Source organism: Oculina patagonica, chromosome 4 (genome assembly GCF_052425735.1).
Source record: "Oculina patagonica isolate OP01 chromosome 4, crgOcupat, whole genome shotgun sequence".
NCBI lineage: Eukaryota > Metazoa > Cnidaria > Anthozoa > Scleractinia > Oculinidae > Oculina > Oculina patagonica.
This window is the reverse complement of record NC_135761.1, coordinates 63,895,507-63,907,474: the sequence shown is the minus strand read 5'-3', so window position 1 is coordinate 63,907,474 and position 11,968 is coordinate 63,895,507. Positions and strand designations below refer to the sequence as shown.

Here is an 11,968-nt window from a genome sequence, read left to right as displayed (position 1 = left end):
TTGTAAGCCTGTCACTGGTGCGGTTACTATGGTTACGTTAAAAACGAACGTAGGCCTGCAATACGCTAAGTGAACTGAGGTGCTTGCCATTAAGCCAAAAAAGTGATACGCTGATACTAAATCGATTGATAGGGGAAAATATTGCTGTTGTTGTTGTTGTTGTTGTTGTCCTTACCCTTGTTGTTGTTACTTAGTGTTGTTGTTGTTGTTGTTGTTGTTGCTGTTGTTGTTGTTGTTGTTGTTGTTGTCCTTACCCTTGTTGTTGTTACTCAGTGTTGTTGTTGTTGTTGCTGTTGTTGTTGTTGTTGTTGTTGTTGTTGTCCTTACCCTTGTTGTTGTTACTCAGTGTTGTTGTTGTTGTTGTTGTTGCTGTTGTTGTTGTTGTTTTTGTTGTTGTTGTTGTTGTTGTTGTTGTTGTTGTTGTCCTTACCCTTGTTGTTGTTACTCAGTGTTGTTGTTGTTGTTGTTGCTGTTGTTGTTGTTGTTGTTGTTGTTGTCCTTACCCTTGTTGTTGTTACTCAGTGTTGTTGCTATACGTTGTAAAATCGTTTTTAAGCATCTTGCTGGTGTCCAGTACTGTTGATGTTGTCACTGTTGTCTTTGTTGCTGCTTTTCAGTGCTGTGGTTTTTATACCATACAGAAAACATTACCGGCAGCAGTTTGCTGACATAAATCTATGCACGAAGATTTACATGGCTAATATTCAATCATATTGCAAAGAAGGAGTTTTGTAGAGTTATTTTACTTTTTTAAAAATTTAAATCAAAACTCGATGCATAAAAGCTGATTTAAGTGACAGGCTCTACCCAAACTCGATCTCAATAAAAAGATTTCACGACAGAAGCAATGCCAAACATCAGAGTGGTAGTGAAGGAGGCGTTCAACAAATATGCTGCATTTTCATGTTGCTCAGCGGTGTTACACTTGTCTGTGTCACAACACTCCACCTTGCACTTCGTGAGAGTCAGACCAGATCCTTGGATAGCATTCTTTGTCATATTACAAACCATTTCCTCCATCGTGCTACACAATGCCTGTGGAAAAATGACGAGACTCTTGAGCTATGGAACCGCGCAGTTTGTAGCCTGTTCCAGGCTCTCGGTAGTAGCAGTTGGGGGAGAGAGAAAAACGCGGGCGAGCGAGGAAAAACGCCGTCGTACCCGTCGTACCCCTCATCCCACTCGTTTTTTCCTCGCTCACCCGCGTTTTTCGCTCTTTGCTCCTCCAACCACCGAGAGCCTGGAACAGGCTACGCAGTTTTGTTGAGTAACCAGAAATTTAAAGCAACATGAATCCTAAAGCTGACTTTCTCTAATGATCTGATTTCTTATATTTTTTATCGATTAACCTAAGTTTCATTAACTCTAAAGTATATAGTTCTATGCCATGAACGTCGTCGTTGTTGTTGTTTTTGTTTTTGTTGTTGTTCTTGACGACGGCAACAATGATTACTATGATTATCTACCTTGCTTCTTCTCAGTCCTTCTTACTTCACGGGTATTAATGGCAGTCAGCAGAGTTTCTTCATAGCTCACAACAAAGCACCGGAATCACAAAGATCATGAATGAGAAATCCGCCGGAAGCTGAATTTGTTTATGCGAATATTATCATTTTATTTCTCTCCAGCGCAGCTTACAAATATGATTCGTTTCAAATACACAGTATTCATTATCGCAATCTTCTCATTGCACAATACAAAAACCCCTTAACACCGGATCGTTAGCAATAAAAAATGAAACGTTCCTATACCTTGATTCCACACTGCATGGAATTCATCTCAATGCTGTCTCCAACTGTCATTCTGATCGCCGAACATGAGTCATATGTCATGCCGGGAAATGCTTGGTCCTCGTTATCACAGTTTGTGACGTTTTTCACTTCTTTGCAGTAGTCAGCAGGCGGATTTGGTTGACACTTGTAGCACGTAATTCCCCATAACTGATCATAACCGACAAGGAATAAAAATATAACAACAAATTTTAATTTGGACAAAATCTTAAAAGATTATGTTTAACTACTATCTTCGAACGATCAATAAAATTCTCGCTGCCAACGCCATTATGTTATTCTCAGAAAAATTAAATTCAAAAAAAGATATAGGAAATGTAGCATTCGGGGATTCTACGAATAGTTCTTCTTACATTTCTATTGAAGTTGGACTTATAACAATAAAACAAATTACGAGTATGTATAACTACTTTCTTTGAATCGATTTGAACTATCAATAAAAATTCTCGATGTCAACACCACTATGTTATTCTCAGAAAAAATAAATTCAAAGAAAATTGCAAAAAAACGTAGCATTCAGGGTTTCTACGAATACCCCGATTCCTTCTAACTTTTGATGGGTACCTTTACAACATTCTGATCGGCATTGTGTCATTTTGTATGAAACAAACTGAGGGATAATGTTTTCCTTTGAGTCAGCTATAAGAAAAGTAAAAACACAGCAGGTGCCTCTTTCGTTTGTTTGGAAAGGATTAGCATCAAGCTGATCCTATACCTTTAAATTGGAACTGCTGCTAATGTGAAAACACGTGCACTTCGGTCACGTCAGTTGCAAACGTTCACCTGCCACCTGCCCGACGACCCGGGGGGGGGGGCACTCCATTATTAGGGCTTAACGGGGACGTGCGGCCCAATAGGGTATGGTTTTCAGGCTTTTTTGTCTTGAACGGGGTATATATTTCACCCCTTTTTGTCTTTTTGTCTTAAACAGGGTATCTTTTCATGGACCAATGTCAAACAGGATAGGCTAATATGCCTGCAGAGGTGTAACAAGCCAAATTTTCACAAATTTTTTCGTATTGCAGACTAACATTCATTTCGGCATTGTTACTTAGCTTAATTCACGATCACATCAAAGCCAGTGAGGTGCTTGTTTATGTCTTAGACAGGGTATCAAAAATTGACATTCTGTCTTACAGCAAGGCTCCCAAAAGTGTGACCACTTTTAATTTATTCACATTCTTTCGTGCAGGTTTAATCCAATCAGAAGTCAACTGCAAGCTATCCACGGCTTTTGATTGGATTAAATCTGCACGAAATAATGTGAATAAATTAAAAGTGGTCACACTTTTGGGCGCCTTGCTGTAAACAGGGTAGGAAAATCAGAGGTTCGTGTCTTAAACAGAGTCAGGATTTAGGAGGCCGGGCCGCACCTCCCTACCCAAAATTATGTCGAGTACCCCCTCCCCCCCGGGCCCGATAATCACTTCTTTAACCGAAGACGAAGATTTACGTCCGTCGACGATCACTGAAAACATATATTTTCAATAATAACTGCTAGAAAAAAAGGATACGAAAACTGCTGAGTGGACGAAAACGTCGATTTCTCCGATTAAACGTTTTCCACAACAGCTATGGAAGACAAGCTGCCTGACAAGGGACAATTTTGACCCAAATTTCTCACGTTGTTATGTAAAATAAACATATAGAACATTTTTAAAGAACTTGATGTTTTTAAAATAACTTAACTTGTTATGTTGTTGCAGAAATGTCGTTCTGTGGTATCGAGTCTACTGGTAAATGAGTTTGCTACCTATCATTAGGTAATGTTTAATAAATGAGCAGAAGTGTTTTATCAAGTTTAAAACACGAGGCGCAGCCGAGTGTTTTAGACTTGATAAAACACAAACTGCGAATTTATTGAACGGCTTAAAAATCTTCTGATATAGATCAACTCATTCTTGTACTAAAATTTAAATTTGGGGTTATTTTGGCCTAGAAAATTGGACGTAAAGTCTAGCCGTGTCTTTATCAGATATAAAGACACTCATTAAACATTAATTTCTTTTGTATTTTCTTTATGAATTATTAATGAGTTTTTTAAGGTCAGTATAAAAAAGCTATACTTTCATCACCATAGTCATAGTAATCGTAGTAATATTTACGTGAAGCACCAACCCGTAAAATAAGGCCAGACCACGACACCGGGAACTCCGTGCCCTACTCTTTGCGATAAGTGTGTGGGTTCTTTAACGTCCCCTGCTGACCATATAACACCGAAGATGCAGCGGGACCTACAGTTTATCGTCCTTTAATATCCGAGAAGACTAGAACATCTAACCATTTGCAGATGTCATATTGCAAAGGCAGCACGTTCTCCTAAGTTGTTTTAAGACCCTGAGTGTTGGTCAGGTCTGGGAGTCGAACAAGAGACCTCCCGCACAACAGTCAAGCGCTCTACCAACTGAGCTAACCGGTCGGCGGTTAAAGTTAAGTTTAGGGTTAAAGTTATTAGTTTCCAGAGAAACTGTTGAGCTGCGTCGGCGGGCAAGAGAAACACTGAGTTGATTATCAAGTGGACGTTGACAAAGGTAAATAAACCGGCGTAGCGAATTTGGATCAAGCCTTCGTGGGAGAACTTTTGAGCTGGATGTTTTTGAACCACAAAAACATGATCGACAAACACTTTACGCTAGATCATTTTATCTTGTAATAATCACACAAAACAGAATGATCGTGATCGTTAATAATGAACAACCTAAACACAAGGTTTCTTGGATTCCTGTAGCGGAACAGCAAGGCACCTAGTGTGTGTTTTTGTTTGACAATGCACTGAATAAAAACAACGCAAAATATGGCTTTGATCACGCATAAACCTTAAAACTCCATGCCAACTTTACGTACTAATAATATTCGTGAAATTTTTTATACTTCTAACGGAAAGGTGAAAATGACGGTAGATTTTTTCATGGTAAGAATGAAAAGTTATGGAATTTACACGACAAGAGATGAAAACGATTCGTAAACTAACAAAAATAAGGAAAGTATACCCCTCGCAATAAATTGAATCTCCATGAGATAATATGAAAAACCTGAACAAAACAAAACAAACAAACAAACAACTGACCAAAAACAAAGTATGAATCAAGCCTAAATTTCCATAAATTTCCATAGCATTGAAGAAGAAAGCAATTCGAGGCAGGAAATGTACTCGCTAACACGAAAATTTGAAACACTTGAACCGTGAAAATATAATTGCCATTTGAAAAGGAACGAAAAGATTACCGACGGCGGGAAATGTATTCGCCAACAAAAAAAATTGAAACAAAAACTTGAAAATAAAATTGCCATTTAAAAAGGAACGAAAAGTTTACTGACGGAAAAAATCTCCAGAAAACTTCATCTTTTTTCGCAGTTATTCTTACGATTTGAATTTTAGTATCAGACCTAAGAAATTATTTATGCAGCCTAGCATTAATTTAAGCATGAAACTAAACTTTTTCATCAGGCCCTTTTTTTCGCAATTTCAGAATTAATTAAGCGAATTTTAGTCGTCAGTCCACCTTTTTTCCTTTTATATCGTTATTGAAAAGAAAATAAGTTCTATCTTTAAAAACTTTCCTTGCTTTTTGCCGGAAAATGAAATTCTTGGCGATGAATTATCACGGGAAATTAACCTTGCAACTGCGCACATGAAATGAAAAATCGTTTTTCTGCACATGAAAGAATTTTTTATGAGTCAAGGATCATTCGAGCGTTGAGGTTTGATTATCTAGGGTTGAAGCTTTACGCTAGCAGAATAACAATATCTCGAAAAGCCATTATTGAAACCGAAATTTTTATTTTAAATACGCAAACATTTGTTCGATATCTGAAAACTGACAATTCAAGGAGTTAACATACCGTTTCGAAAATCATAGGAGAAATTATTATCTGCTCAGCTTGGGAACGGTTTCGGCACAGTCAAGTTAACTCTATTTGATGATGTTCCGAATTGCGGCTCCGATAAAAAATTGCAGCTCCGATTGTACGGGAAAAAAGCTCATGGAAAGGATAAAAAATAAAGAAGAGCTTTCTTACCACTGGGTATTGTTAAAATGGCCAAGGCACAGTAGAAATAGCCGATCATCTTGAAATACTTTGCTGCTATGAGCAGAAGCGTTTCTTCGAACAACACCCCTCGGTATGATGAAAGCTATAATGACATCTGTAAACCAATACATAACAGTTGCTATGCCAACAGTTGCTATGCCAGATGGGAAGGTCTTAACGGGGGGTACCTTTGATGCTGACGGTCCAAAATATGCAAGTTTTTTTTAAAAAAATTCTCTCATCTTATTCTTGAAAATGATCAAAGAAACGGGGCCAATTAAATTTGATAAAAAAACATTGACTCGTCAGGTGTTATATTTTCCAACCATTTGATGTAAGGACGTCATTTAATAGTCAGTGATGATTTAAAAAAGGAAAGAAAACCGAACAAAATAAGCAACAAGATTTTCACTTGGTCTAAAAACCTCTAACCACTTGTGCAAGTTACAAGGTCTACAAGGACCTCTACAAGGTAAGATAAAGATGCAATAAGTCTAAACATTGAAAATAATACCAGGGTAATACCAAAAATAATCACCACCACGAATTTGTCTGTAGTGATGGAGTTGGGAAAGGTGAATGAGAAAACAATAACGCGGTAACTGAAGAGTTGACTGCATAATTTATTGACGGTAACAAACTGAGGAGATTTTACAAATCTTGGAAATGTTTAAGTGACTAGAATCAAAATCAAAACCCAGCACGACAGAATACTTTGAAACATGGCGCGATAAAATGAACTACTGTGACATTTCAATCAAAATTTCGTTCTCAGTTTGAATGGTTACTGCTTAATTTAGTAACGGTGTTAAGTTTGACAATCAACTTTTTATTTGGTGCTACATAACAACTCTTCTTTGTAAGGTGCCTTTAATGAACAAACAGGTTTAGTGCATGAAAAACCCTGCAAACATCACTGTGATGCTCATAAAGATGACAGTGAATGATGCAACATGCAAACATGCATTGCTTGTAATCGTAGGCCCAGTGGTTGTAGCGCCCTTTCCAGAAGTGGTTGCTGCAATGGAGGCAGGCATGGTTGCAGAAACGGTAGGAGAAATGGTGCCAAAAGTAGCATTAAGCCCGTTACACTTGTCTTGAAAACAGCAATTAGCCTCGCATGACTTCATCGTCATTCCTGATCCTTGAAAGTTTGAAGCGTTGCAGTATTGTGCCTTCGCCATTCCGCACATGGCCTGCCGATAACAAACAAAGCCATATGATGGTAACTATTTTAAGATCATATTTTTGGTCTTTCAAACATTGATAGTGGCATTCACCTATCTCAGTGGAACTGAAAGCCTTGGTTTCTTATGATTTAACCCCACCCCCCCCCCCCCCCCCCCACCACCCCCGCTCATGGCACTTCGAAAGACAGGGCGACAATTCGCTGTTCTATAGGAGCTACAACCTCGTTCGGAGAGGTTGTCGACGTTACCTTTCACGATCCAGCGAAATTTTCAAAAACAACACCGACAAAAACGCTGGGGACAAGGTTGTAGTGAATTTTCCTGGGAAACAAGATGGCGTCTGTTATAGGCTGTGTAGGATTTGTGTTTTGATCTCCTGCTTCATGCTAAATATTGACTCGTAATTTTTTCTAATCCCCAGACTGCAAAATCCTACACCTTTGCTCGGAAAATGAATGGGACAATAAGTAGAGAATCAGTAATTTACATTGTGGCCCAAAAAGGCTAAACAATAAAAATAAGTATGAGCGGAAATAAAATAAAAAATAGTAATTTTAATATTACATCTGTTCGACAATAAAATGTTTAGTGATTTGTGTGCTACTTGTTGAAATTGTACGTTGCATTTTGCTTCACCGTGTTTACAATACTAAAATAAGATATCGGAAAGACACCAAAAAACTTGTCAAAAGATCACAATTATAATCAAACTAAACAACCTTTTTTTCTAACTAACAATGAGCATTTGTGACCCGCTCAAACGCTCCAGTGGCGGATCCAGACGTTGAACTAAGGGAAGGGCCCTTTTTTGTGTGTACGTACAACCAAAAAAAAAGCGGGGGGAGTCATTGAAAAAGTCTTTTACCAAAAATAAGGTGGGGGCACTTTGATGTCCCTAGATTTTTTATGCTCAAATGCACATAACAGCAAGTCTTTTTATTGACCATGTAAACTAATTAGTTTACTGTGACGACTTCCAATCAATGAATTCAGTTTACAGATTAGTGTAAGTGACCAAAGCTTACCTTTACCGCACAGATCATGGTATTCATGGGAATCTTTACATCTCCCATGGTAAATTGGTAGGCCACTTTTAGGCAGGCGTCAAATTTCACCCCTGGTGCCAACTCTGGAGCCGTGTCACAATTGGTGATATTTATATCACCCGATACGCACGTCTGACCCGGGTTTTCTCCGCTTATACAGCGATAGCAGCTGATCGCCAGCACTGAGGAGAATTTAAGAATAGAAAATGTCAATTCCATATTGACATTTCATTGCTTGTGTAAAATCGCATTCAAGCAACTATCCAATCGCTAACAATTATTATGAGATTTTGTGCTATCAAACGACTCTATTGCTTTTGGCTTTAGCAGTCTTATCCTATCCCACTTTCGGAGGGTCGCACCATTCGGATGGAATGGCGGCATAAGTCCTTTTCTTTCATCGCCGCCAGGATCTGGAACTCAATACCACCATTTGTAAGGGACGCTAACGATCTTTTAACTTTTAAACGATTACTAGGTAAATATTTTAGGTTTTAATATTTTTAACTCTTTTTAGGCGCCTATTAAATAATACATATTTACATAGATAATTATATAATTTTTTTTTCTTTTACACAATTTTGCGTTCACGCACACATTTTAACGAGCGCTTGCGCTCCTAGGTGTCGCGTGGTTAAATAAAGTATTGTTGTTGTTGTTTGTTGTGTTGTTGTCGTTTCTTTCAGGTAGCCATATAAGGGCCGTGTATGGACTGATTCATAAATTGAAGTTATTTACAGACCAAAAGGATAGAAGTTGTTGAAAAGGATGCAGAATAATCGTCGTATTTCCCTCGGTATCTATTATTCTTCACTCTTTTTTCCAAACGGCCGAATCACATTTCAGGCCGCTACTTATGAACGGTCCGCAGTTTTACTTGCGGAGCTTTACAGTAGCTTAAGCCTATTTGAAAAATGATTGGAGCGCAATCAAGTAAGTGTCCAGTTCGAACTTTTTTAAATTGGACAACTACGCCATTCGCGCGTCAAAATGGTTTCTTTTTTGCATTGGCAAAGAGAATAACGCAACTTCTAGTAGGAAAGATTACGTGACGAGCCACAAAATTGTCAAGATATAATTCAGTGAATTTGACGGCATAATTTTAAATTTGTCTTACGACGTTCGGCGGCTGACTAAAACTCAACGTCCCTGGATGACCCCTGAATTATTTTACATGACATTTTCGGCATCATTTTAACTTCAGACACACGTTTCAGCTATTTCTTCGAGCACAAAACGTTACTGTGATCGAAAGATCCGACGCCATCTCGTTCTGCATGAAATCGAGGCCATGTGTCAGCCAGACAGCCAGTCCAAGATGTCGCCCAAAAGCTGAAATGAGACAGCAAGCGATACCCGCAGGTATAGACACAGGAAACGTTTTGTTTACTTATGCTCGTCGAGGGCAAACAAAGTAGACTTGAATGCAGTCCTATTCGGTCGGTCGATCGCAACAGCACTGATGACTTACGTCATAGCCTAAAAATTGATATTGCGCGCGTAACTAGAGCCAGTCCCAAACCGCGCATTAGAATTTAGAATCCCTAAAACTCAGGGGGAAAGGTAGAGTTCTAATGCCTCTATGGAATAAGAGATAACATAACCTTCTTTATAATCCTACGTCTGGAATTACCGTTTACATGTAAGAATAGAATGGAACACTACTGACGAAAGTGGGTATTACGCCATAATTTTAATAACTACCGTATTTACTCGATTAAGCGCCGCCCCCGAATAAGCGCCGCCCTCGAATAAGCGCCGCATATAGGACAAAAAGTTAATAAGCGCCGCCCCCGAATAAGCGCCGCAGTCCCGATGCGGTGCTTATTCCAGAAATTCTGTTTAACCAAAAAGAGCACTACAAAGCAACGCTAAAACAAACTTGGACATTTCTTTCCGTCAAAAGCGATGTTTTGCAGTTCAAAGTAATTGTTTTACCGCTCGCCCATTAGTTTTCTATCCAACATTCTTACAATACGTTGTTCTGTAAATGTTGTGAAGGCCGCAAACTTTTCTAAGAAAGCTTGCGCCACTTCTCCCTTGAGCAAGAGAGACGAATACTGACAATCAAGGACGCTATTTTCAATTACCTTATTGTTACTTATTTTCGCGGGCACTTAATTTCGCGAAAATGGAACATGAATATTTCGCGAGACTTAATTTTCGCGATTTGGCCAAAAATACGTAATTAGCATAAAAAATACAATAGAAATCGTTTAGAATTAATTTTCGCGGGTCTTTTATTTCGCGATTTTTTGAAAATCGCGAAAATCGCGAAAATTAAGCCCCGCGAAAATAAGTAACAATAAGGTACTGTAAAATATTAAATTCTTTGTGGGTACGAATTTTAAATAAGCCCCGCCCTCAAATAAGCGCCGCCCTCGAATAAGCGCCGCACTTGTGGCGCGAAAAATTTAATAAGCGCCGCGGCGCTTATTCGAGTAAATACGGTATGCGCATTTCATAAAAAGACCATACGAAGCATTAAGCGCGTGGACGTTCTTGATCTGTTGGCACTGTTTCTTATTTTCAAATCTATATTTCCTTTCAGTTTTAGGCTCTTACCGGTCACCTGATTTGTCAAATATGGCGTCATTTGAAACTTTTGAAGGACTCTTCAATAGCACAAAGTTTATGCAAAAATCTTATCCACAGGAGATTTGGTTTCCAAAAATTGACGGTTAGAAATCTTTGTTCGCAACAAATTGGTAGTTAAGAAGGACCCCCCCTTTACCGTCCTAATCGAATATAAGCTCTACAGACTCGCGGGGTCAACACAAGCCTGTCTATCTTATTTGATTCATACGTCTGAAAATAAATCTTAGCCGCGTTATAAGCACGCGATGCACTCAAAAGATTCCTGTTGGATTTCTAACACATTTTAGAATAATCTGGTCCCTGAGGTTTTCTTTCTTCGCTTGCCATCGCTTTGCGACTCGATTTCACCGCTTCGCGGTTCCAATTTGACTGCACTGAGAAATAGAAGAGAGACTTCTAGAACCAGGGCAGTTTAAAGGCCTGTTTACATGGAGGTGGGGGACCCCGGGTAGGTGAGGTAACCCGCCTAGGTGGGGTAACCCGCCTGTCCATATAAACTCTCATTTTTACTCCATCGCGTTTACATGATAGGTGGGGTAGCCCCCCTAGGCGGGTTGCCCGGTCTGCTGGGTAGGGTAACCCTCCTAGCTGGGGTCGTGTTTTGCCATGTAAACGTTTCAAGGTGGGGTAACCCGCCTACCCGGGGTCGACTCATGGTTAATCTGAAAGTGCAGTAAATGCAAACTACACAAGATATGGCTGCCTACGGCTTCAGCTACGGCTACAAACCCGGCGAGCTTTTCCTAGAGCTTCATCTTCCCGATGTGGAACGACAGTGCGAAAGATGCTTGAAGAATTAAAAGTGAAAGTGAAGCATCAAGCGAAGGCCCGAGCGAGTCTCACGCTTCGACTATAAACAACAATGACTTCGACAACTGCTTCGACTTCTAATACTTTGCCTAATCAACTAATCGGTCGAAAGCACAAGATGAGAGAAATCAACCGTAAATATTAAGAATACAAAACGAAATGCGATATGCGACTTCAATGGAATTTATTTCGAGACAGACCTGGCTTGCTCTTTACGAAAATATGTCATTGTATTGCCTTCGATTTCCCCAGAAACGAATTCGGCTCCAAAGTTCAGTCATTGAGTCTATGAGTCCACTGAAAGGAACAAGAGAAAATAATAGACGAAGCCATTTTGTCTGTTTACGTGCTAACCTCGTGAAAAGGTCACCCCGGGATCTCGGTGTGATTACATGTAAACGCGAGCTAATTTTCGACCACGGCTGAGCGGGTTACCTCACCTACCCGGGGTCCCCCACCTCCATGTAAACAGGCCCTAAATACCGTATGTAACATGAACCAA

At 39.4% G+C, this 11,968-nt stretch overlaps 1 protein-coding gene and 1 long non-coding RNA gene across 2 annotated transcripts in view; both read right to left on the bottom strand.

Annotated features, from left to right (window-relative positions):
* Window positions 1–819: 819 nt before the first annotated feature.
* Window positions 820–1,959, bottom strand: LOC144648657 (uncharacterized). Its single transcript, XR_013569719.1, has 2 exons — window positions 1,752–1,959; window positions 820–1,035 (listed from the first exon to the last, which is right to left on the bottom strand). It is a non-coding gene; the product is annotated as an uncharacterized LOC144648657 (long non-coding RNA).
* Window positions 1,960–6,425: 4,466 nt separating this feature from the next.
* Window positions 6,426–11,968, bottom strand: part of LOC144648972 (uncharacterized) — a 10,352-nt gene continuing 4,809 nt past the window's right edge. Inside the window, exons 2-3 of the mRNA XM_078508421.1 lie at window positions 8,038–8,240; window positions 6,426–7,018 (exon numbers count right to left, since the gene is read on the bottom strand). Coding sequence (XP_078364547.1) covers window positions 6,710–7,018; window positions 8,038–8,240 — 512 coding nt within the window. The 3' untranslated portion in view covers window positions 6,426–6,709. The remainder of the gene's footprint in view (window positions 7,019–8,037; window positions 8,241–11,968) is intronic.